This window comes from Columba livia, chromosome 3, assembly GCF_036013475.1.
Source record: "Columba livia isolate bColLiv1 breed racing homer chromosome 3, bColLiv1.pat.W.v2, whole genome shotgun sequence".
Lineage (NCBI taxonomy): Eukaryota > Metazoa > Chordata > Aves > Columbiformes > Columbidae > Columba > Columba livia.
Window position 1 is genome coordinate 101,899,915 of NC_088604.1, and position 27,197 is coordinate 101,927,111.

Genomic DNA, 27,197 nt, shown 5'->3' on the forward strand with positions numbered 1-27,197 from the left:
ATTTCTCCCATGGTCCACAAAGCGATTGGGCCCTAGTAAGTTGGCATTACAGATACATAGTCACAAAAATGCGTTGTCATATGCAAATGAGACAAATAACTCTTTAATTCACAAAAAGTCATTTGGACTGATGTCTTTAAACCAGCATTTAGATGTTCTGGTGTGCCTTGTCAACTGCCTCTCATGGAACAATAGTTAAAGGTTAGGTTAGTCACACAGCATGAAAGAAGCACTATTTAATCTACAGCTGATTATTTGCACATAAGAGTTTAAAAACAGATTTTTTTCTTCTTCCTGGCAGTCATTGTGATGATAAAGATGCTACTTAAGTAGAATCCTACTTTGAGGTTTCCATCAAATTACATACAAACAGTGTTCAGACGCCAAATACCAAGCATACCAAGGACATAAATGTACTACAGGGTGAAGCTATGTCTTATCTTCTCACCCATTCAATACGTATTTCAAGAGCATATTCCTGCAAGACTAACTGCACAGCTCCTAACCATCCATTTGCTCTTCCTTAAACATATTGATTAGCAATGCTGTGGCCAAAAAAAACAACAATAATCCTTATACTACAAGCACCCCAGATTTGAAAAATTACATCCTGACAATTAAACTACTCTGAAAGATCCTTAGTAGATACAGTTGACACAGCTTTAACTGTTCATGTACCTGTTCTATCATTGTTACACATTTAAAACATCGATGTGTATTTAGCCATTTTAAAATATACTGGATACAATGCCACTTAACACAAACGCAGCAACTACTAAGGAAGATTACCAAACACAAAAACGGAAAAGAGGGAGGAAGAAGAATCCAGTAAATGATTTAAAAGCAGAAGTCTAGAGGATTCTAAAGAGATTAAAATGGGATGTACAAAAAACAAAAGACCTTGAAAAGCAAAAATGTAGTTTTCTTCATAGGTTTCACATTTAGATGTAGAATGCACAGATACCACGTTCTCAGAGAACTTGACCAGGCAGTTCATTTAATGCTATCACTGAAACTAATACATATGTGTAAACTGTGGAGAATCATCGAAGAACTCTATCTTTTACCACATATGCCAAGTTTACCACCCTGGTAAAGTATTATCCAGGTGAAACATCCTAAGCCCAAATAATACATTACAATACTGAAAAACAGTTCAGTTACTAGATTTAAAAGAAGATATTATCGTAGATCTCTAGATATTTAGCTGTGGCTAATATATTTAACCCAGGATGCACTTGGATGCTTTGGTGATGACCAGCTCTAGAAAACCTGCAAAAGTTTTAATTTGGTTTTAACATCCCCAGCTCTGAAAAGGGAAGATGAAGTACTTACTAAAATGAACAAGTTTTCTGTTACTAGCATTCTCTGTTCATAAGAGAAGAACAGTCAGACCAAAACGGGCTGCAACACCATACTGACTACCAACATTAATAAATAACATACGGAAGCTGTTAACCTGGAGGAAGGAAATGAAACTTAGACAAATGAACCAGCTGAGATCAACACCTACCTGCTTCCCGGCAGGGAGAGCGTTCATGCCGAAGAAAGAAACGAACCTCGCTTCTCTGCATCCCAAAGCGCTGCAAAATATCCAGCATCCGTTCATTATCAGCTATGGGACGTTCTGAAAAGATAAAAAGCCAGTTGTCCATTACATCTCTAAGTAGCTTGGGCACATACCAAAACAAAACAAAAATATCTGTCCAACATCTTTGAACATGTGTTCTAACTCAGGTGCAGCATGTGCACCTAACCCTTGCCCTCACTCAAGGCATTTCTACTTTTCCCTTTGGAAAGCACTGCACCACTCCTTGCCTCCGAAATTAAACCAACACCTCTGAAAACCAGATACAGCTCTTTCAAAATCTGTCCCCAAAGGGAGAAGCTGAGGCACCATCACAGCCCAAGGGGAAACAAACAGCCAATTTAGAGCTTTTGGCTCTAGTGCCTTTGCTTTGTGTTTGCAAATGATCTTAACCAACTCACCACCACAGGAAACGTGCTGCTGCACCTTCTGCTCCACTCCTGTGGTACCTCAAACTTCTCTCAGTCATTCCCACCCCTTCCTCAAGGGTTCCTCTGCCCCAATTCCTACAGGTACTCATTTGCTCCCTATTCTAATGAGAATTAAGATGCAAAGATAAGCTCACAAAGAGGAATTCTTCTCATAACGCTTCCCTAGGAGTGGGACTGCAGCCCCTGTGTTCAAGGTCAGGCAGAAGCTCTCAATACCCCAAAGAGGCTCCCAGGCAGCACCCAACAGGTCTGACCCTCAGTGAGCCACCACAGCTCCTGGCACTTCAAGTGTTCTCCTACAGCTCCTGTCAGCCATACATCCAGCTCACTCATTTGACAAAGTGCAGATGACAAGCGTTTCAAAAGCCACACTTCTGATAAACCTGGAAAAGCCAAACTATTTTGGATTCATGGCTCAAAGGAAAGGAAGATGAGACAGTGAAAGGTGATTTCAATCAGAACTCACTATTCTTTTCAGACACTTAGGACGAAGTTTCTTAAGTCACATGCACAATGTCCACTTAGGTTCTTTTCCTGCTCTTGTTCCTAAGTTCAGAATTCAGTCACATCTCTAATTTTTAAGCCTCACTCGTTGCATTTTGATATTGTAAAAATCCACTAGGAGGCTATATTTACTGCCTTCATTTACCAGTACTCCTCCCTTTCTCTATTACTGTTCTTCCAAATTTTACACACTTCATAGCTGAGCATTCACAGAGAAGATAGTTAGATTTACTCATTGGCCTTTAAATCTTACATAAAAGCAATTGCTTTTGTTATTCTAGACATTTTACCATACATTTTTATGTCTATTTTAAAAGGGATGTCAAAGATGTGGTCAACATATTATAGCAGTCAACTTTGTGTAGTCAGGATATTGTCATAGTATCTTATGACAACATCCAGGACCCATGATGAGGTTAGATCCATTTCTGCTGGGTGACAGACAAACAGAATATATTGTTCCTGGCCTGAGAAATAAGAGAAGCAGAAAGACTGAAATTAAATACCTCCAGTTTTGCACCACTGCTGTTTTTCCTGACACTACTTTTGTTGAATGTTTCCTTTCATTAACTAAGCAAGGGGAGAGGGAAGAGAAAAAAAAAAAACATAGAGCAGTTCATTCAAAGTCAAAGTTGGTGCTAAGTATAAATGTCTTCAGCTTCATAAGTAGAGGAGATTCTAACATATGTTTTCAGCATGTGAAAAGCTCTTTTCAACATAAGTGTTTCTTTAAATGAAAAAGCTGCAGCTGCGCTCAAGCAATCTAGGAAGGAAAATTTCTGGAGTCACTGTCAAAAGAGATTAGCTTTACAGAATAAGCAAGTAGGTCACTGTTACAGAAAAAGCAGTCTCTTGGCGGTTACTTGTCTAGACAGCTAAAAAAGCTCTTCATCTGCTAAACCTTAATTCAACAGCAACAAAAAAAAGGCAAAAACAAATAAAAAACGCCAACACTGCCCCTGTCAGATTTCCATCTTAAAGAATATACAGCAGGCTTACGAGACAGATTTCTAGCAGCTCGGCAATACTTCAACTGAAACTCTAATCAAGGGAGATGCCCTTTACACAAGGATTCTGTCAATATCACTCAGTGACTTCAAAGGAAGGTCGAAAAGATTTTCAAATACCAAACAAAACTACATTTGTAAAGCTCCAGATGAAAGAAAGAAGAAAGAACAATCAGACTTTTTAAAATTCCATGCCTCACGCAGAAGAAAAAAAAAATAATATATATATATATATATATATACACACACATGCACACACCTTTTGTCTGCTTTCCACAGTGGCCAAGGTAGTCACCTCACTGAATTCTGGTAATAGGAAGATCAAGAAAGTTTGCCCTGGTACTCATCACATTTCAAGGAAAACTGGGAGGACAGGGAGAACAGTAAACTTGCCCCCTTCAGGGAGCAGAGCGCCTCAAGCACATTTGCAGCAATCCTTCAAAGTACACTTAAAAAGGTCTGACAATAGAAGCTAAAATGCCTGAGCAAGCGTCAGAAAGAGACAAGGGATCTAAGAAGGATCTCACTAATTGAAGTCTGAGAAGTCATTCTCCAACATAAATCTTGTTTCTACCGCAGAAGGTTAGCTGCCCTGCGCCATGTTTGTGTTAAAATTAAACTTCATTTGTTCGGTGTAAAATGCAAACAAAATAGAAGCCGTGGCACATCTCAGCAAAACAAGATAGTGAACTTTACTGACATCTAAAATAAGGCTATATAAAAGCTACAAGTATTTCCCTCTCCTGCTGCTGCCTGCCCTGCACAAAAAATATCAAAGATACCCATGAAAAACATATCTTGCAAATGTTTGCTACTGGATGTTATACAGATGCTTGAGAAAGGATATGTTTTACCTGAAACAACACATACTTCATCCAGCACTCAAGTCTTTTAATGCTATGTGATTTGAGACTACTGCATTTTTTTTTTGCTACCAAGTACAATTTAAAACTCTGCACAGTTTCACACACACACAACCAGTGTTTGCATACAGAAGTAAATAATTAGTAAATACAACTGGATCACTGAAGGGAACGAGAATAATTTGGTTTCTAAAACAATTGTCGAGGTTTTCACTGTATAAATGATGATACTCTTTTCGGCTTTATGACAATAGTTGTGCAAGAAAAATTTAGATCTCTTCTCATGGTATCAACATGACATGTTTGCAAAGACTAATCTCCCAAAAGATTATCTGCTTCACTTTGTTTCTGTATGCAGATTATTTTCTCACATCTCCTTGAGCACCAGAGAGGATGACAAGTTGATTCTACAAATAAACCCCCATGTATTATGCAGTCTCGCTCACCCAGAAGTTCGCTTTTCATTTTTTTAAACTTAAAAATATCAGAAACACTGCATCTCTGTCAGAAGAGGCTAAAAATCAAGAGACAACTCAGACATTGTTTGCTATTAAACAAATATCCAGCCAACCAAAGACTTCTTAGAACAGGTCTGAGCCTGAACCAACAGCAGAGGACGACAGGAACATAAGCCCTTGTTATCTGATTATTTTATAATTTTGTTGAAGCATCTCAAAAAAAGTTGGATCAAATATCATTCTTTTTCATGACTTAAAATCCTATCCATGATTTACCTGTTTTATACCCCTGGATGGCTACCAGTATCTAATGAGTACCATGGAGGCAGGAGATAGCCAAGAGTCCTTTTCCACTGAAGCCATGAAAAGCTACCCATACTTTAGCTTTTGATTTGTTTGTTGACTTGTTCTCCAATTCTAGTAGAGCATTGCAAGCCAGGGAGATTTGAGCTTCCAAGACAAAAACAAATTCAGCAAGAAGGTAAAAGAAGAGGAAAAAAGCCACAAGCAACAACATACATAAAACCCCCTTCCATGGGTTTAAAAGGACAGGGGAGAGTCAAAAGTCTCTACGTCCTCCTTCACACCCACCACACACGTTTAGAGCACATCACACTGGGTAATTCCTACTACTTTTAGTAACACTCCTTCCCTTCCAAACTCAGTTAACACAACTGAGAACAATGAGGGTGTCATCAGAAAAAAAGGAAGTTCTCCTTTGCCACTGCACATGAAAACAGCAATGAGGGTTTAAAAAAAAAATCTGACTGGGCCACAGAACTACTGATATTTACTACTTCAAAACCTCCCACAGGCCACTGGGATCCCACCGTGGGGAGAAGGAGGAAGAGAAATACTGCCCCCCACCCGTCAGAGACCCATTTGAGCCAGAAAAGAGCTGCATACGCAACAAGAACAATGTGCTCGATTCCCCTTCTTCTGCTTTTAACTCTTTTTTGCAAGTGTGAGCCTTTCTGTAGATGCATTACCACACAGCAGGTCTGATGAAGAGGTTAACAGAATGGTAAGGCAGAAACCTTCTGGGACAGGACCATGGTTGTCAGGTCTCAGTGTGCCACTTTATTAGAAGCGGTGAATGCCAAAGTAATTCACCAAGTGCAGAGCTACCTAACCCACCTGAGCCACACCACACTTCAGCCAGGTGGCACTCTGTCTCGCCCGGCTCCTTGCACAGCTCCACCACATCTCTGCAGGTTGTTTCGGGGGTCACTGGCACCTCCGTGAAGTGCTGCTCGTTGTTACTGAGGTACACTGTCAGAAACATCTGGAAAAGACAAAGGCAACAGCATGCAGTTACTTCCTTACACAAAGCCAGACTGCACGTAGGAGTCACAACAAACTCATTAAATGCATTATTTTCAACATAACAGTATCATTCATTAACTACTGTGCATACCAAATCTCAAAACAAACCCAAATACTTTTTACAACACAATTGACACTTCTAGAGACACTACAGAAGTAACTACGTGCCCAGCTACATTTCATTGCTGGAGGATTGTTTCGTTTAAAATCTGGACCTCCTTCCTTCTCTCAAGGTGACATGTCTGGGCTCCTCCCAGCTTACTATACATACATGCTGCACCCATTTGATGCAGCAGGAGAAACAGTCATCTACAGTTCACAAACACTTTTAATAGTGAAAAACAATTGCAATTACTTCTGAAAAAAACAAGACACCCCCCTCAAAACAAACAAACAAACAAAACCCGAACACCCACAAACAAAACACACCACCACCAGAGCTTACTCAAAGCTTACTACATAGGCAGTCAAGTGGAAACCCAATTGCATTCCCACAACGCATTTCATCAGAAGGTTTCTTAGAAACGCAAGTCGACTTACAATGTCCTTAATCTCAGTTGGAATACAGGGTCCCCCCCAAACACCATTCACAGGAAAGTAAGGATATTTTACTTGGCTTCCTCTTCACAGCTCTAGAGGGATCTTTCATCTTTGGCTATTACTCTGTACTAACACACCACACAGCTAGATGTTATTCTTGCTCATGCCTTTCCTGCCACAACTAGAAAATGAGCATTTTAAAAATTAGTTGCCTTATTTGACGTTTCATAAAAAAAAAATATATTGATGACTACTGCCTCTGAATATCACCCCTCTGTATGCTATTAATATTAAACGGCTATCAAAGTTTAGCTGCTAGCCAAAAATTAATGTCAATTCTCTCCTAAGACCTATTCTCAACTTCTGTATCAACTGGCTGCTAGTCGCATGACTTCCAGCAACATGAAAAATCAGTCAAATGTCTCCAGAAAGTAATTACTCCACTAAGCATTTCAAGCAGTAGAAATCTTATCAACAGGCTGCACAATTCAGTCTTTTTCGTACCACTGGAAAAGCTGTTTTGTAGGAAAAGACACAAAACCTTGCCTGTCCTCATTTTTAGAGGGTAAAAGGGGTACACATCCTTAAGAACAACACTTCAAAGGTCCAAAGCCGAGAGAGGTATAAATATCCTTCTAAATTTAAAGAAAGGAGGAAAAAAAACCCAAACCACACACCAACACGTTACCGCAAACATTACTTCTGTAGGTCTGTGTGAATACTCCGGAATGAGTGTTTTTGATGCCACTGCAGTAAAATTTACCTCCATCTTCTTCATAGTTTTAGGAACCGCTACTTGGGGATCCTCCCGGAAAACAACCACACACAGGCACATCCCTTTGCAGGGTTTTTTGGAGTGCTGAGGTCCCCTCTACCCACTATAAGAGAAGTTGCCTTTATTCTTTAAAAAACTTCTATTAAAACACTCCACACTCAGCATGTCTTATTATACAGAGTATAAGTATTCATCCCACTTGTGGCAGTATAAATACTTGCAAATAGTATTTTGGGCCCTGGAACTGCACTAGATTCAGCACCAAGAGCATGTAGAGTTTCTGATCTCTGGTTTTACTCAGCTCCTCAAGATGACAGTTTCTGATACGTTCCTAGAGACCTTCTACAAACATTCTTAGAGTGGGAAAAAGTCTGCTGAAAGAGAGCTCAAGGCTGCCTGTAATCCTTAGGAAAACGTTCAGATCCCCCCACCATTTCTTGTCACAGTTTACAGCACAGCACACTGAAGTACTGACCTAAATTAAGAGACAAAGCTTTCCAAGCAGGAACTCTGATACTCAGCTTTAATCTTTTGCCATTGAATGTGCTGTCTTTTAGATGTGGTGCTTTCTAGAGGAGGTCAACAGTAAGGGATGCCATGTGCAACCAGGTGAGAATACCACTTAATCACAAGAATTGGGACAGAAAAGTATAAAATAAGAAGATCCCAAATAGCTTTACAGCAGGTTTATACGGGTACATAAAACATATCAACACTTCACATTTAATGCTGTACAACCTCATACTCAGAACACCACCAAATCACACAGGCTGTGTATCTGCAGTAACATTTGTTAGTTTTAAAATGAGCTCACAGATGGGAATTAAGATAAAATTATAAAAAACACAGCATTATACACAAAGCAGACCTAATTTGACCCTAGCAGGGCCGTTCACTCTTCAGCATGCCTGTTTATATCCAGTTGTTAATCCTTAGGATTTACCAATACAGACAACTACACAGACGGGATCACGACTTGCCATTTCCATCCACAATGCTCAGGATAATTACTAATACATTAAGCCAAGAGCACTCAAACCTGATGTGTGGGGGTCATTTCTGAGACTTTGTAGTGTCTGCATTACCTCTATCCCATGTATTCTAGGAACTGGGGAAGAATAAAAAAAGGCAACCACACTCTGCCAATTCCCCCAAGGCATACCACAAAAAGTCTAAAGCAACTAGAAGGCTATGAAGTTGACATGACCTTCACAGATACCTCATCCCACTTCCCTTTAGCTCCAGGGATGATTCAGAAGTCCTCTAAGCATTTGTGTCCCTCCTCTCCCACTCAAACTGCAGTCACTTTTATCACCTTGCAGGGCAGAGGGAAGGAGCCAGCCCTGCCTGCACAGCTGCCTGCACATCTGTGAGGTCTCCTGGGGAAGCCCAGGGCAAGCACTAGCCAGAGGGCTTCCATCACAGAAATGTCTCTCTCCCAGGAAAGGGCTGCAAAAGGTAAAGCTGGTGTGAACCAAAAGCCTGCTATGGCTTCTTGGCGCTGCTCATAACGCTTGGTGGCTGCCGTGGCTTCCACCACCTCACACTGGGATGCCAAGAAATCATCCTTCCCCTGGCAGCGTTTCAAATGCAACATTTATTAACCACCTTACCAGCCAGTTTATATTGCTGTTTGATCGCTATGCAGCAGCAAGAAACAAAGGAAACCAGAATACTCTTGTGGCATCTTGTTCAGAAGTTTGAATCCTGTAGATTGCATCAAGCCTGAGCACAAAGTGGTCTTTTGCTCCTCCCTGAAGCTGAAGTTAAGAGAGGTATACAGGGTGTTTCAAAAAGATGTACCTAATTTCAAAGCAGTATATTTCACAATGGCAACATATTACAATTACACAAAAATTTACAAATGGTTTAATGAGTTGTCAAGTTTTAGTCATCTTTTAGTAACCCCAATGCCCCATCATTTAAAGTGATGAGTTTTGTTAGTGGTTGCAGAGATACGGCGATTTCAAATTGAGTCCATCTTCTTGAAACACCCTGTATATTCGCATCCATGAATTGAGATAGAAGGAAAAAAGAAAAAACAACATGCAAAAAATTCAGCTTCAAGTATAATAATGAAAGACTTGATAAAAAAAAGAAGACGACAAATCTCAGTCAGATGTAACGCTTCTTTTAAATACAGCATCCAGGCAAATACTGAAATATCCGACAATTCCACATAGCCTTTGACCAGGGTTTTTTTTCCTCTCCTAGAGATTTAAAGATTGAGTTTTAGGAATGCCCAGCATACAGGCTGAGCACTTTTAAACAGGAGTTCAGTGCCTAAGTTCTAAACTAAAGATATCCCCCACATTCCCCACCTCACCCCCAAGATGTACTCACTGCTTATAAGTACCAGAGGCTTTAAAATATAAAAGTGTTCCAGTACTGTGGCACACTTGCAAGAAACCAGGGATGCACGACGTACCTTCTGAAACAGTTGCTTTTAAAAAAATCACCTCACAGATTTCAGCTGACTCTGCTACATCTTCAAAAAGAAAAGTTTGCAGTTACGGAGCCACCACAAATGAGGCAGTTCGATCGGATGCACCAAGGACACAAAGGGATGACCAAGGACACATGAGCTAAAGCAAGAGATAGTTTTTGCAAAGAACGACTGCGATCTATGACTTACAAACAACTCAATGGCAGAGTATAGAACCTAAAGAAAGACTTCATGTCTCAAAAAATAGGTGCCACTTAAGACACAAATCTAAGAAAATCCAACTTGGCAGGAATTCCAGCTTTGAGTCCTCTCAGCATGAAATATAGCATTTTGTTCTAACCCATATTACTTATGCATCACCTCCAATTCCAGCCACTAAGCCTGGATGGTAACACGCCCAGGAACAGAACGTAGCAAGAAAAGCAACCAAACAGGACAGAATAAGGCATCAATTATAGAGTGGCGTGTGACTTGCTTTAATCCTCCATCTCTCTTCTGCACATCAATCCCAAATAGCCTTACATTTTCCTGCAAATCTGACCCACTTGTTGCTAAGCTCATCAACAGGGTCACTTCATATAATTACATCAATATTAAATACAACATATTATAATAATGGTCTCATAATAACACGTCTCAACAGCTGCAAAGACGTTTTTGACTGAAAGTAAAACATTTAAGAATGGCTAGCTCTACAAAAGGGCTGGGCTATGACCACACTATGTTTTGGGTCCTGCTTTGTCGTTTTTTTTTTTAAAACAAAATGAACAAACAACTACAAAAAACCAAACAAATAAAACCTCCAAACCACACAACACACACAAATAGCTCTCAAATCTGTTCAGAATACAAACCCAAGTAAACACATGCCTTACAATTCACATACTTCCAATGAGGTATAGTTTCATATCAAAGACCTCATATCAATCTTCTCCTTAGACTAGATGATGTCAATTATTGAATAAAAGGGGAAAAAATGGAAATGCAATTGAATTTTTAGTTTTGATGATGTTTCCGTAGGGCTCAGACTTCTCTTACTCCTTACTTATTATAGAACTGGTATCACACATCTCAGGTATTAAAAGGCTGTTAAATTTGACATTTTCAAATTAAAATATAATAATATTCAATTATTCAGGATGCGAGTATTCAAGGAAAAACTATTATGGTGCATGATGCAAATTAAAATACAAGGACTTCATTAATTACTGAAACTATCCGAGTTTAACGGATGAATATACTTTTTCCCTCCCTTACAGTTTCTAGTGAAGTAACTAATCTAGATAATAAAACTTCCACAACAGACAACAATCTTCTGGGGTAAAACTCAGCCCCTTATAAGATGATTATAACCAAGTACCTATTTAAAATCAATAAATAAATACACACACAAAAAAACCCACACAAATACACAACAACAAATACACCTTAACCCTGGTTTGCACCAGTTGCTGAATTCTTTATGTAGTCTTCCTGCACAGCATGTAACATACAACACAAACTGTGGCACTGATTCAATTAGTATTTTTCATCTTCAAAGCATCATGTGACCAGGAATTCATGACACAAGCAAGCAGTTTCATACTTTACAAGCAGGGAAACTGAGGCACACAAGAAAGCAACGACATAGACAAGAACATTATTCGGTAGCCAAATAAGAACACTGCCTCTGGAAACTCTGATTCATTCCATTAGAGCTAATAATATCATTCTGTACCACATTCCATATTCTCTGCATTTTAGATCGAAACCTAATACCCTTGAACCACACAATACAACTGTTGGGGGTTTTTACATTTCCATAAGACAGCTAAGTAATGGTCTTAGCTTGCATTACAAATTTTCTTAGCCCTCATTTTTAAGGAGGCATTAAAAGTCACTCTTAAGGTGGTCAAGGCAATGCTGTGCAGTATCTCTATTGTTATCTGAGTTATACCTATAATATTACTCTGCAAATTGTTCAATATAGGCAATGTATCTTCCTACAACATGGAGAGCATCTACACCTGATGTGCTCCAAAAAGGGGCTCATAACATGCCCTACAATGACTTTTCTACACAGTGTGGTTACACAGCAGCAATACACATCAATACAGATTTCACAAATATGCCAAATAGCTTTTTTTAAACACTGTGTGGGATGGAAAATAACTACAACAATATAATTTACATCCTGAACTATAATATCTTTTTAGAAGTTAATTTTAGTTAGCTGAAAAACTAGCAAGTAGAATTTTTAGAACAGAGTAACTATCAGATTTCAAGTAGAGGTGACAGAAATGAGAAATAACTGCTTCCACCCACAGACCCAATACCCACAGTTTTAACCACAAATGAGTCTTCCCTGATAAATCTAAAACCTCTCCAAACAATGAGTTTTTAATGGACATTTTGCATCTTACCTAGTGGGAACACTGATGCTGCACCTTCCCAGATAGTCATGAAGAAATCAGCTGCTAAAATAGATATTTTTGCTGACTTGATGCAACTTTCTAAATAACAGAAGACAGCCTGCACAACAGCACATTTTCCTGTTCTGTTAAGCAGCATTCTGAACTGGTGCCCAGTTACAGCTCTTCATTTAATGCAGAGTATACCACAATAATGAAGTAATTCAGTGATTCTTTAACATCAGGTTTCTCAGAACCTGAAAATAGTCCTTCAGTAGGCAATATCTTTGCTTACTGTAGCTGACTGAGGATTAAGGTAAGCAAAAGATTAAGGTAAGCAAAATATTATAACAGACTTACTAGAAGATATGCCCACAGGATGATTGCTATCCCCGATCCTTTTTATATCCAGCTGTTCAATGAAGCCACGCTCAACAGAAACGCAGAGTAAAGTTTAGTATTTGCCTATAGCCACACCCAAATGCACGAAGTTCAGTTCTGGCTGTCTCACCCGCCACACACACACTGCTCAGTTTCTATTGTACTGGCTTTTGGCCATAAATATGAGAAAGGAAGTTATGATGCAAGGTAGGTGGAGTACAGTAGGAAGCACCGTGGGATTGTTCAGATTATTCCCAGTCTATATAAAGTACAGCCCTTTTCCCTTTCAATTGTATCACAGGAGAAAACAAGACCGAGTCTTTACTCTCAAAGGCATGTTAGTTTCTGTTTGTATAGATTATTTTAAAGACAAATTTATTATACATCCGTGTTTTACCTTTGGTAAAAAGGTCAGTTTTTTCTAGGACTTAAAATACAACATACATCTATGTGCACTTCTGGATAGACGGGGAAAAAAAGCTGGAAACAGCAATGAGGAAACTTTCCCCTTCCCTTCCTTTTTTCCCTCCCTCTAATCCTTAATGTAGAGAGAACAGAATGAAAGCCATCTGCTTTTGGTATATACTAGTTAAACTGGGCAAACACTACAGCCCCAAACGCCACATTATGTCTCATTATCAGGCATGCATCTGAATCATCCCATCATTAGTGGAATCCCAAGAGCTGAGAGGAAAACAGTCCAAGTTCTGGCCAAAGCATTGTTACCATCCAAAATTCACGGATGCAGGTTTGCAACCCTCCTGCTTCAGAGACTGCAGCCTCAAAGACAGAACTCAGTGCTTCACTTCAGACTTCAAAATGTGGAAGATGCGATTACAGTCCTCCTGCCAAACCTTATAGAAAATCATCACCTTAGTTTAGCCACCTTGATTTTGTGAGATCTGTCAGGCATAGCTCAGAACTGGCAAATACAGGATTCCTAACCTACATCCCCCCTGCTTTCAGTAGAGTATTACACACAAAGACATTGAGAAGAGAGCTTTCCAAACAAAAGACTTTTACTTTGAACCCAAGTTACATTTTCCGACTTGATGTTTTTCTTCAGTCATTCTCATACACAGGAAGAGAGCAAAAGTTCTCCCATAAGTCAGACGTCAGACAGGTCCATGCAAATGAAGCTCACTATTTTGGATGAACACTAAGCACTGGAGCAAAACACTCCACGCTCCTTGGTTGAGCTCCCACATACCACTTAAGGCAAGAACGTCTCAAATCAAATGTGGCTTTTGAAGCCACTTGTACTTTTGCACTGTGGGTACCTATTGTAACATCAGCATTAAGTAGAATCACGGAATAGTTTGGCTTGGAAGAGACCTTCAAAGGTCACCTAGTTCATCCCCCAATGTTCTAAAAATATACAGGCCGGTTTGTTTGGGTTTTAAGATATATAAACTAAATCTGTTTCAGTAACGTATATGGGAAACCACAGCCTTTTACTGAGCACCCACATTTGCCAACACATGTACAGCTCATTCTGCTCAGACCTGAAATCCACACTTGCACCAATGTAGTTAAACAACTGCAAGAATTAAGGGTAAACAAACCCTGACTACCACATAGCAGCATGTTCATAGATCGCCTCCCACTGCCATCTGTGAAGTTCCTCTCCTTCACACGTTACCGCCCCCCACCCCCCCAAGTACTCTCCCCCCTTCTCCCCAAATCCTTCCTTGTGGATCCTTAGAGCCACTGCTTCTCCACTGTTGAACGCTTCCACCAAAACCTGCTGCAAGTTGACTGGCAGAAAAGCAAGCCTACACATGGTGTTTGGTCTTGTACTGTTGGTGTCCTACTTGAAGCTTGCTCCTCCTCCTGGAGTCAGCGAAGGAGAACGGGGTCTTGGGAGGCTTGCCCCTTTAGGCAGACACCCCCTCACCTTCTGCCTTCAGCACAGGGTTATAAACACTTCGTACACAAGAAGAAAGCATTTAGTATTACTTCCAGGCAGATAAAAATTTCTTACAATAGGTAACACATCCACAGGGGTTTACAGTTGCTCCTCCTCCCATTCTTCAGTATCACAACACACACTGCACCTAACCAGAGCCTAAAGTCAAGGCAACATCCAAGCAGAATGAGTGAGGTTACGAATTCAACCTTAAACCAGAATCATCTCAATTTTCTGTATTTGCATCAAACCCAGAGGTAGTGTCTGTACTAAAAAAAAAAAAAACAAAACAAAACAAAAACTAAAGGAAAATAAAAAATAAACTAAACTGCTCTTGCTGCTCTGGAGCTTTGCATCCCCCCACTGGGAGTAAGTGTTACTGTTCTCTTAACTTCCTAGACAGCTAGAGGCCAATAAAAAGCCACACCAAGTGCTGCCTGTCAGGACACTCAAGAATTACACCTCTCAAAATAGTCCCTTAAGATGCATGTATATTCTTACAATGAAAAGGCAGGCCAGTATTTTTCCTGGTAATCAAAAAAGATTTTGTACAAGCCAGGTCCCTTCACGGAGAAAAGCAACATTACACCTGCACCAGGGATGAAAGCGTATTTAACACAACCCACGCCTAAACAAAACAGGCTATCACAGTAAATTGGCACCTACACCACCCACATCACACCACCCACTGCCTAAGATACCAACTCTTTACTGGGTTTAAAAATACTCATTTTCTGCTTTTCCAGCCAACATATAATAATCTCGCCAATAAAAAGACCATCGACATTCACACCAGAAAACACTTGACCTCAGCACACCAGAACGTGAAAGTTAAATCCACATTTACCATGCAACAAGTGCCTGACTCATGCATCAAGCAAATGTGTTACCTTCTACTTAGTGGCAACAGGGGGCTGTGCCCCTGGGAGCTCCCATGCGGGAGGCAGAGTATTGAAGTAGAAAAGAGGATTTTTTTTTCCTGAGTCAATGTCTAGTCAAGAATAAGAAGAGAGCAGCAGCTTTGTGATTTAATAGCAACATAAAACAATCATGTAGCAAGTCAGAAATAAAGAAGAATAGAACACTGGTTTCCTCCAATTCCAGCAACTTCATAGAGCTCAGTGCCAAACACTTTTGAAAACAGTTCTCCTTCCATCACATTAGTCACTCCTGCAGGAAAACAGCTGCCAAAATCTGTGTTCTACTGCCATGAAGCAGATCTATGACAAACCAAAATGCTCATGACATGCACAGGTAGGTCAGAGGACACACCATTTCTGGCTCCTGAAACAACGACACGTTTAACCACATGGGTAATTCCAGTGTGGGCAAAGTCACAGGTTACACTGTGATACAGCACGATCAGTCTGGTATCCTAAAGCACGTACAACAATGTAAAATTCAGGGGCAATTTAGCACACCACAGGCTGACATCTCCTTTACACTGCACACTCAGAACATGCTGTTCAGCCATGTACCTTCAGGACAACCAAAGAAGAAAAAAACACCAAACAGGAATTTCAGACTACACAGCACAACAGTCTGCATGCTTCACTGCTTTCAAGGTCAGCTCGGGCTTCCTATATACTTGCCTCCAAGAAGCAAAGGCTTCCTGCTACATGACCTTCTCAGTCTCACCAGGATAAATGTGTGTTTCTGTTAGTTCAACTTAATCCTCGCAATGAATGAGAATACCCAAATACAGTGCAGAAATTCCCCTCCATTACCACCTCTCAAGACAACATGAAGGTTAAGGAGAGCGTAAGGTAGGATCTGACTGCTACAGCTTAGCTGACCTAAATGGTGAGCTGACACAGACAAGTCATGCTCTTCTCAAATCCCACCCCCCCTTATGTCTGATTATGCAGCCACATGGCATATCCCTTTAACCACATAAGCCTTTTAGTTGTTTTTTGCCTTTAGTGTAGGTAGCATTTCCTCCCAACCATCAAACTCCTTACTAAATGCATGGGGAAGCTACAAAACACACGTGGCTTTGGGTGGGGATGGAAACCAAAGGAACAAAACCATCCATTTGAGTAGCATCCTACTATTAAATTAATTAGGTATCATGTCACACCATACCTTTGCAGTAGGGTAGCCCTTCCCCATTCACCTCTGGTTCTGGGTGTGAACGCACTCCTGCTGCAAGGGAAGTGTACCCTGAAGAACAACCCTCATTATAGATACATGGAACAGTGTGGGTTGGAAAGGTCATCTGGTCCAAAGTCCCTGCAATGAGCAGAGACATCTTCACCCAGATCAGGTTGCTCAGAGCCCCGTCCAGCCTGGCCTGGAATGTCTCCAGGGATGGGGCATCTACCACCTCTCTGGGCAACCTGGGCCAGAGTTTCACCACCCTCATTGCAAAGAATTTCTGTCTTATATCTAGCCCGAATCTCTCATCTTTTAGTGTAAAACCATCACCCCTTGTCCTATCACAGACCCTGCTAAAAAGTCTGTCCCCATCTTTCTTACAGGTCCCTTTCAAGTACTAAAAGGTGGCAATAAGGTCTCTCCAGAGCCTTCTCTCCTCCAGGCTGAACAACCCCAACTCTCTCAGCCTGTCCTCACAGCAGAGCTGTTCCAGCCCTCTGATCATTTCTGTGGCCTCCTCTGGCCCCTCTCCAACAGGTCCATGTCTTTCATGTACCAAGGGCTCTAGACCTGGATACAGAACTCCAGGTGGAGAGTCACATTAGCAGAGAGGCAGAATCACCTCCCTCGACCTGCCAGCCACACTGGTTTTGACGCAGCCCAAAATATGACTGGCCTTCTGGGCTGTCAGTAGACCCAGATGACTGCCACCAGGTGCTTGTCAGACCCAGATGACTGCCAGTACACCAAGAACAAGCAGACTGTGCACAGCAGCGCAGGCAAGCAACACATCTACCAGCAATGCCAAAGACAACCGGCACAAAATTCCTATGCTTGGTGATCACATCTATTTGACAACAGCTGAAGATATTAGGCAAAGGCATAAAGGGTTTTTGTCCTACCACTCTGGGCTGCAAACACTCAGGAAGTCATTAGTAACTGTGCAGATACCCAAGAATATTATACTACCTCCAACTGGCACAGAGCACACATTGAGCTTCCGCACCAAAGCGGATGGATCTTTTTTGTTATTTTGCAAGTTAAAAGTGACCAGCAACGCTATTCCAACACTGGAAGCAATGGATGGTCAGATGGTCCAAGTCAACCACGTTATAATGGGATGGTACAACTTACCCAGTACAGCAGAACTGGGCAGAAATCTAGCCCTGCCAGTCATCCCGCTAGCCCACCAAGCACCCTGCCTGATTGAACCTTTGCTCCTGTAACATTGAGCTCTACGTGCTTTAACTTTCACCAGCAAACATTCAGCTACTAGAACAGAAGCTGCAGAAGGGTGGCAGATTGTACAGTTATTGCTGTCTGACAGGTTTTATTTAAGCACCGCTCACTCCCCAGAGCTCTCTCTAGACAATACCAGGCTTTGTGAAGACACACCAGTCGAGAAGGCAAGGAAGGAAGAGCTGTTCACAAGAGCAAGGCAGCAGGTGTGCTGGGTGGTTCTCCACACTGTCACCAAAGTCACAACAGTGATCTTCACAGATGGCCTCATGTGAAATGGTGGTCACTGAGGCAATGTCACAGCTATTTTAAATGAACTAAACAGAGTTAAATCAAATGAACATTTATGTTATGCTGGGCTCCTCAACAGATTTCTTTCACCCCAAGAACTCCAGAAATTTTTCCTCTCAGCCTATTACTATTTCATCACTCATTCTGCTACCCTGGAGGTAGAAAACTTTTTCTCTAACCCAACCCCACTAACTGCTATTCACAAGAGAAGCACCCTAAATAACAATGTTTTTGTGCAACACTGGGAAACCACACTGCAGAAAGGCCTCCTGGGCAAGAACTGTGTACGACAGCACAGGAATAACGATGCAGAGAAAAGCAGCATCCAGTGTTGTTTCCATAGCTTTCCCACACAAACCCTTCCCTGTAGTAAAACTTGTTCTCAAAAGGCTGGAAGGCACAGCATGGCTTTGGGGCAGCACGATAAGTATGCAATGCTCTTCAGAAACATGGCTCATACATGACCCACAGCAGAGTCACTTTGTCATTTTTGGTATTTCACCAGAGCGCTTCATGGCGTTCTCCATGGAGGTCTGGAGTATTTTGCATGGCCCCCACACACCCTGCCTTTCACGACCCCGTGACACCTTCCTCCCTCTTTCACAGGCAGAAATCAGTCACATTCCCCACCATGTCAGCTTTTCGTGAGCACTTCATTATGTTCAAACACACAGAGTCTTACCGCAGTTGAGATCAGAGAACCTAGAAGAAATTCTGGGAATCTCATACTTTAAAAGGTCTTGCCAGCCCTGGGATTCCCAAAGATGGCAGGAATGGGTTTCGCTTTCCTGGAGAAACCAGGGCAGGAGCCATCAATCACTGCTCTGCATGGCTGAGATATTGATCTGGGTGAGGTTCTGCATTCAGGGCAGCATATCACTTGTGTAGGACGAAAAAAGGTGCTTGCACACACTTTAAAAATAAAGTACACCAGACAAGCCACTGCTCCCAAGCAGCAAGGAAATTGCCACGAAGTTATAACTGTGCACAGGTATGACAGAAACAGCTGAATAAGAACCCTGGCTACAGGGAATAAGAGCCTTCCTGCACATTTATGTGTGATTTGCTAGCCCATCCAATTTGCACAGCTTCAACATTGTCCGGCAAAACTAAGGGTTAGGGAGGTGAGATCCCTGTGTGGCTTGCTGAAGAGGCTCGTGGCTACTGAAACCCAAGAAGGGGACAGTCATCCTGCAAAAGGCCGAGCCTGCACACCTTGAGACTGCAAGGGGATGCTCCACAGCAGCACTTGCATGTGGTCTTCCAGCTCCTTACTGGCACACTGCAAGGCCGCAGCGTGTTCACAGACCCGCAGGCTTCTGCTCCACTGGACACCAGAGCACACGGGTGGTTTGGTGCAGCGTAGAGCTCAAACAGGGTAACAATATCAGTATTAAAAAAGAAGCCACTGAAGAAGATCTAAGAAAATACGGATTTTTCTCTTCTAAATAACAGAAGGAAACTGTCAGTAAGAAAAGCACACAATTCCAGAGATTCTTCCTTAGCTTTCAATCTAAGGAAACAAAAGTATTTAACACCATTGCAACAGAGAAAACTAATAAGCTAAGCTTAGCTCTAAATTGCTCCTTAAGCACTTAAGCCCCACAAAATAAAGGTATCATAAGACAAGGAAGATCTCTTATTTGAGAGGAAAAAAAACCAACCCATAACAAAAACCACAAAAACCACCATGTGCTGCTTCTTATATCCAAGATATGCCTTAAACAGTGAAACAGGAACATTGACTTTACACACATGTAAAGGATTTATGAACAAGTACTTCTTTTGGGGACTGTTCTCAAGCACAAAACAGAATGAACTACCATCAAGGTTCTCTCCCATTCATTATTAACCCTACAGAAGTAGGGGTGCAGGCAATCTAAGTGCTTTAAGCAAGATCATTTGATACTTGTGTTTGGATATGGCAGGCTTGTTCCAGCTGCACTACAATGTACCCGTCAGTTTGACTCTACAGGTCTCCCAAATCCCAGGCTCAACTCGCTGCATGACCTTCAACAAGTGGCTTAACCTCCCTGCAGCTTCCACTCCCTTCATTAAATGCTCTGACCCATAGCAGTTAGTATTTTATAGAAGAGAGATGTTTGACATCAAACAATTCAAAATAATAACATCAGAAGCTTTCAAGCCAGCAATGTGAAAGTGTCCATGTTTTTACTTCAGAGTTTGGGTACCACAACTATAAGCCAGGTACATTGCATATAAAGGTTTTCCTGAATCAAGAGAACCATACAGAACATGTTTGGTTTTAAAACGTATATGCTTTACTTCACAAAAGGATGAAATAAGGATGCAAGAATAGGATTTTTAAGAATTCGAAAAGGCAAGAAGTGTTCCCCTAATAAAATAGGTGCCAATAAAAACTAGGGCACTACACACAGCCATCTATCAAAGGAACATATCAATTAAGACCTGGAATCATCACTGAAGCATAGAACAAGTTGGTACAGAAACAGCGTTACCATTTCAGTAATAAAATTATTGGTATTAACACAACAGCAACAAAACCCAAAGGGCTCATCCTTTATACACAACCAGGTTCAACATCCATGTAATGCCATTGCTATGGCGAAACAACTGGCGAGGACACACGCACAACTAACTCAAAACACCAACAGAAAGATCCAGAATATTAATGATTAACAAAATGCAAATAGCAAAAGCAAGCATAAGACTGGTTTCTGCCTTTTAACATGTCCAGCATCATAAGTATCACGATTGTGGTTCTTTTCCCAATTCACTTGCAGTTCCCTCTCCATGAACATTCATCCCAAAGAGCAGCAATAGTTGTCTAACACTATATTAAACACTGTTTCAAGTCTTTCATGTTCCACAGAAAAGCCTGAAACCTCTACAACAGTTAAGCAATAGTGACTAAGATAATTAAGTATACTTCACATGATGTCCAGGATTTCTAGTGACCTTTATACAGAATTACCATCCAAGCGTTTGAGAACTGAAGATCAAAAAGACTTTGTTTGACTCACAAGTGACTAAGCTGAGAGAAACCAGGCCTAAAGATACTAAAACTGAGAGCAATGAGAAGAGTTTTATCTGCTTGTTACCTTTTGAATAGGAGCACCTTCCAGTTTCCAGAGCATTAAGTAAGTATTTACACTTCATGGGAAGTCAAAAGGCCAGTGACTAACAGGATCCGGGGGTTCCTTTGTTATCAGTGGGCCCCCACGGAAGGAATGGAGAAGTCCTCCTCCAGCTGTGCCACCAAGCCATGGGAAGCAGCTGAAGTCAGTCTCCTCGGGGTTATCCAGCTCCCTCTCCAGAGAAACTGTTTGGCAGCAAGACACAACTCTGCCCGGAATTAAACAAGCTCAATAACACGCACAGTGGGAGCGAAAGGAGAGTCCCCGAGGCAGACTGCTAACAAGGACAGCGGCTAGACAAACCGAGCATTTTTAAGACGGTTTCTTAATCAATAATTTGAAAGGAACACTAGGCACATTGCCATCCTGCTAGTTGATTCTGCTGAAATAACCTTTATACCTGCCTCTTTTCAAGTCCAACTGACTTGCATGTAAATTAATCTCACAAAGCAGACCCCACTCATTAATAAAGCGGAGATCCCATCTGGCAACACTAGGAAGAAAAACTAAAGAAATCCTGTGAATTATCCACTCATCCTAAATTTCATCACTGCATACTAGCCCTTGAAACAGTAAACGCAAGGGCCCCACAAGGCAAACACTGAACTGTTGAATAGATCTGAAGCAGCATAATTAGCTATTCCCATGGCCTCTACAGCTTGATCTGGTATGAATTTGTAATATTGCCCTTCCCCCACGTCTGATAAAAGCCACACAAAGAAACAAAGTTATTTAACATACTGCAGCGTAATAGAACACAAATTGCAGATGGGGGGCTAAGGTATTAAAAAAGGTCATCTGAGAAAGTAAATGCATCTAAAACTAACCCTGGAACAATTATTCATGGGACAGCAAAAAAGACCTTGTTGTAACGAATTGAAAGAGGGGGAAATAAAGGTACTCTGGGAACCTCAAGGTAGTATTTCCTATTGAATATAATGACTGGTCACAGTCTAGAAGAGAAGTGTAAGAGCTAGAAGTCTAGAGGTAAGAAAGCTCAGCAAAATAATCACCTAAGCTGTATTCAGCGGTCTAGACAAACTGAATTCCACATTAAAACGTTTGAATACAATCACAATATTCAAACTTTCAGGTAACATTAGATGGAAATTTAGTTAAAAGAACACACAGCAGATACTAAATATTTCAAACAGATGAAGACATGAAGCATGTGCTCGGAAGAGCTCACAGTCTGAAGTCCCATTCATGCACTGAAATCCATGGAGGCAGACGAGAATAACAGTGTCAATGACTTGATAAACCAGATCAGAGCGTAAATAATTAAAAAACTACAGGGAACAGGGGTTGATATCCTACAGATCACCTATTGGCATCATAAGTTGTTCAACCATAGGGGGGAAGGGTGCCTGTTTATAAACTTATAGCTGGTCTTACAAAGCACAAGTGATTCATTTCTGTTACAATTTCTTTAATTAAGCAGCAAAAGTGTTCCACAAGAAAACTGCCTAAGATAGGCTACGACAACATTATTTCAGAATCCACGTGGCAATTCCAATTAACTGTCTAAAGGAGCAAGCAAAACAACTTCAATTGTAGAGGGGTTTTCTTAAACATTAAAAAACACATCTTAAAAAAAAACACACATCCACAAAGTAGCGAGTATTCTGCAATGAAATAATGTACTTCAAGCCCAGTGCTCACTAGACTTAAGAGCTCAGAGAAGACCACTTGGAAGAAGGCACTCAGACTTTAGAAGGAAAGCACTACTCCATATACTATCAAAGTTGCAGCACTATACTTAGAGTTAGAAAAGAACACACAGTTATCAGGAAACTTCAGTTTCAGAAATTTAAGCCATTTCTGATGATAGAAGGCAAAACTAATTCAGAAATTTAAGCACTCACTAGTTTTCCAAGTTAGTCCCTAAGCCCAACAGCATAACTGCCTATCTGGATCAACCTTGATTTCAAGGAGGCTCCCAGTAACTATTGTACATAAGACAAAATGGACCCTAGACCATCAAGGCATTTTGATCCAAAAACTTCACTGGGCATTACAGGGTAGCTGAATCTGTGTTACCACCTACTAGGTTCATAAAGCCATTTATCTGGTATGCATAATGATGCAAATTATTTCTCAATACATGCTGATCTTTAGGGTAATGATGTAAAATAAGGGAGAGAGCCCAATTATGCTGCAGAAAGATATGCTATTTTTGTAAGTGTTTCCAACTCCTTTTCACTACTTAACAGTACCAGTCACACTCCCACAAGCCTCCACAGATGAAAGGTGAGACAACTTCACACAGCTCACCAGCATTAACCCTGTTATTACCTTCATCAACACAGCTACACACAAATTACTTTGTATCACACTGTCCTGACATATGGTTACAGCAGCAGTTTAGCTCCTATCTGTCATCACCGCAAGGAAAACATTCCCATTTCAGGGTAGTCTCTCAAGAGCAGGAATAGTTTTGCTGCTACAGCGGTTTCCAGGCTTTTCACTGGCAGGTCCTCAGGGGTGAATTCCTGGCTGGGCTCACACTGTCCGTGCTCCCCACTCGGGGTCCCAAGACATCCTCCAGTGTTCTTTAATCCCATGTCCATGCTACCTTCTGGAGCAGAGATGGACCTCAAGCAGAGACCTAGAAGTCTTATACAGTCAATTCTATTTGGAGGGTGGGGAAGAAACACTGTAAGAAACAAATTTTGCAGGTACTTTATGGCCAGCCTACTTCTTCTCCTTCAAACAATGCAGATCAAGATACTCAAGTCCATGAACACCTCATTAGTGCGTAATAAATAAAAGATACTTGGATGACCTGCTCTCTCCTGACTTTCTTCAAGCCTTCATTCTCTTCCCCACCCCAAACTCTTTCAACCTCTTTTTATAAAGAGAAATGAGAATTTGGGGCGGGGGCGGAGCAGGGGCAAGTAGGAGAAAGGAAGAAATAAATGAGGAAATCTGTAGAAATACTTATAGAAAGAGAAACAGTAAGAATTACTTTTGGCACTGCATTTTCCGTGCTTTTATATTCACATCCACATTAGTGTATTTACTATAAAATGTTTTCAAAGTGGCTGTTTATTTGCCCTACAGCAAATGGACCACAGCACTTTTTTTAACACCCTTTTCCACTGTTTAATATAACTGTTGGACATCTCCCTCTGAAGATTATATTAAAACTCAGAATCCTGTTTTTGTTGGGGTTTTCTTAAGGTGAATTAAAATTCTAATACTCACAGTATTTTTAATTCCTTTAGCCACATTCAACCCTCACGAATAATTCATTATTCACAGTAAACACAAAGTGAAAAGGCTGTGTCCATCCCTTTATTTATGGGTTAAAAACCAGAATCACTAATGAGTTGAATCATCAGCCAAAGAAAAGTCTGAGCCACCAGGGCAATGCATACTCCAGAACTTGTCACCTGCAAACGCTGATGGGATAAGACTGCTCCTGCTTGTTTTCTCCTCTATTTGAACTCAGTGACAAGGAACTGCCCAGCAATAACATCCACTGGAGATTTTGCTGTTATATGAGGGTGCTTACCTAGCTTGGCTTTGACATGGGTTGAACACCTCATTATATTTACTGCTTGTTTTTCTAAGTTTTCATAGGCAGACAACACCACAGTTTCACAACACATTGGCTATTTAATCTGTAGTTCGATTCATATTCTGTCCCTGTTCCTCCCTCATTAGTTACAGCAATAGTCACCCAGCCCTCTCTAGTGCTCTGCAAGATCAAATTATCACTCTTCGTTCCCTCCTAATTGCAGAGGAAGAACCTCGCACAGAAAGCAAAACAAGCATCCCTGAAACACCTATATACTTCCAGAACGGATTCAGTTTCACCTCCCAGTACAGCTCCTTCCTCACTTGCTCCAGCCAGCTCCTGGAAGAGTTAAAGTGCAAATAATCTTTAATAGAAGAGCGCTGTTGAAAGGGCTACCTATTCGTGTAAAGCTCCTCAGTATGAAGCACGGCAAGGCAGGCCGTATAGCCCGGGGGAGGATGGGGGAGAGAACATTTTAAAGCACCCTCAGCTCGGAGTAAGCAGGTATTAAGCTTGCTGGGATTTTCTGTACGTATTCGAGTATCTCAGAACAACAGATTATGCATTTCCTGAGGCATCTCTGCTGGTAAAACCAGGTATTCAGAGTCAGTCATACTTTTTAAGTAAACCAGAGTTATTTTACGTCATCACCTTTATATTTTGTGCTGAAAACCAAGCAAAGCTGCTGTGAAATGAAAGCATATTTCATTCAACTTCAGCTAACAGAAAAAGTGTAGTTTTAAAATTAATGGTAAAACTCCAGTAGGAGGTGGTCCTCCCTGTCCCTTTTGAAACCACTTCCCTGTTCCTTCTGAAGTGTTAAAACAGAAACACCTCCCAGAGCAGGGCAGGTTTAACACACACAGAGCCCCGAACAACTGAAATTCTCTGAGGCCAGGATGGGAACACCTACCCCCGAGAGCTCCTCATCACTTTGAACCGCAAACAACATGGACACCATCTTGCTCCTGGAGTCCAGGCAATCGAAAACACAACCATCACCACCCCCCAGAAGCAGCCGAGGCGGCTCGTTTCAAGGCAACTTTAAGAACTTCATAACATTAAAAAAAATAAAAACGCAGGATTGAGAGGAGGTGCGTGTTTACCCCGCGGGCAGTGGACCGAGCAACCCCAGCGGGGCAGCCTTAGATCCCCCCAGGAGCGGGGCGAAGCGGGAAGGTCCCGGGCGCTGTGGGCCCCTCTCCAGCGCCTCCCCCCGGCCCCACCGCGGTGCCCCGCGGGCCTCCTTCCCCCTGCGCTGGCTCTGTTCCAGCGGGCCCGTCTAACAAGTTGATCCCGGCGTAGAAGAGAAAGAAAAGAAAAAGCTAAGGGGAAAAAAAAAAAAAAAAAAGGAGGGGGAGGGGAAGCCCCGGCGCGGCCGCGGAGCCCGCACAGGGCTGATAGGGGGAGGAGGGTCGCCCTCTCGGCCCCCTCCACGTCCGCAGGATCCATTTTCCCTCCCACTGCCCCGCTCCAACTTTCCGCGCCCCGGGGGCGGCCCCCGAGCGCCGCCCCCCGCGCTGCTCCGCTCTGAGCCGAGACCCAAGGTCCTGCCCGCCCCAGGACTCACCGGCATCATCTTGGAGCCGAACCGCATGGGGGCGGCCGGTTCCGGCCCTGCCGCCCGGAGCGGGAGAACCGGCGACCCGGGAGGCGGAGGCCCTGCGCTGCCCCTGGGACGCGCGGGCAGACCTGTTGCGGGAGTCGCCCGGCTCAGCCCGACCTGACCGCCCGCTCTACGCTTTGTTCCCGCCGGGCACCGCTCTCCCGCCGCTGCCGTCACCCCCGGCTCCGCTCCGAAACTAACCCCGGCCCGGCGAGGAGGAGCCGCCGGGCCCCGCCTGCCGCCCACCCCCGGGAGGGGCCGGCCCGCCTCCTACCCCCGGCCGGGGGAGTCGCTACTTGGCGCCGGGTCCCGGCTGACCAGAGGCTCAACTTCCACGGCCAGAGTGACGAGAGTCAGCTCTCCCGCCGCGGGGCCCGGGCCAGGTCCGGAATTCAGCGGGGAGCTGTGGTAATACGAGACACCTGTGAGTCCCCACGGGGCATCTCCCCACGCACATCCCTCCGAAACATAGAGGGCCCAGAGAGGGCAGTGGCACACGCAGCCCCGGTCCCTCCCTCCGGGAGCTTCCCTGGATCGGCAGCGGGGAATCGCGGGCGGGAGGCGACCGGCCAAGGTCAGGCTTCAACACTGGAGTCGCCCCTGGCCTGATCTGCCCTCTGCCTTCCCCGCCGCCTCAACCCGATGGTCCTAACGATAACCTCCTTTTAGCTCGCCGTGTACGCGGCTGATTTTACATCCCTGCT

At 42.5% G+C, this 27,197-nt stretch overlaps 1 protein-coding gene across 5 annotated transcripts in view; it reads right to left on the bottom strand.

Annotated features, from left to right (window-relative positions):
* TP53BP2 (tumor protein p53 binding protein 2) overlaps window positions 1–26,736 on the bottom strand; it is a 47,828-nt gene extending 21,092 nt beyond the window's left edge. The window contains exons 1-3 of one of the 5 annotated variants that reach the window (XM_021299905.2): window positions 26,458–26,736; window positions 5,989–6,136; window positions 1,514–1,627 (exon numbers count right to left, since the gene is read on the bottom strand). In XM_021299905.2, coding sequence (XP_021155580.1) covers window positions 1,514–1,627; window positions 5,989–6,136; window positions 26,458–26,484 — 289 coding nt within the window. In that variant the 5' untranslated portion in view covers window positions 26,485–26,736. Of the gene's footprint in view, window positions 1–1,513; window positions 1,628–5,988; window positions 6,137–12,688; window positions 12,866–25,800; window positions 26,112–26,457 lie in introns of those variants that run through there. The other 4 variants (XM_065058563.1, XM_021299903.2, XM_021299904.2 and 1 more) reach the window with 4 other exon arrangements.
* Between the last annotated feature and the right edge of the window lie 461 nt (window positions 26,737–27,197).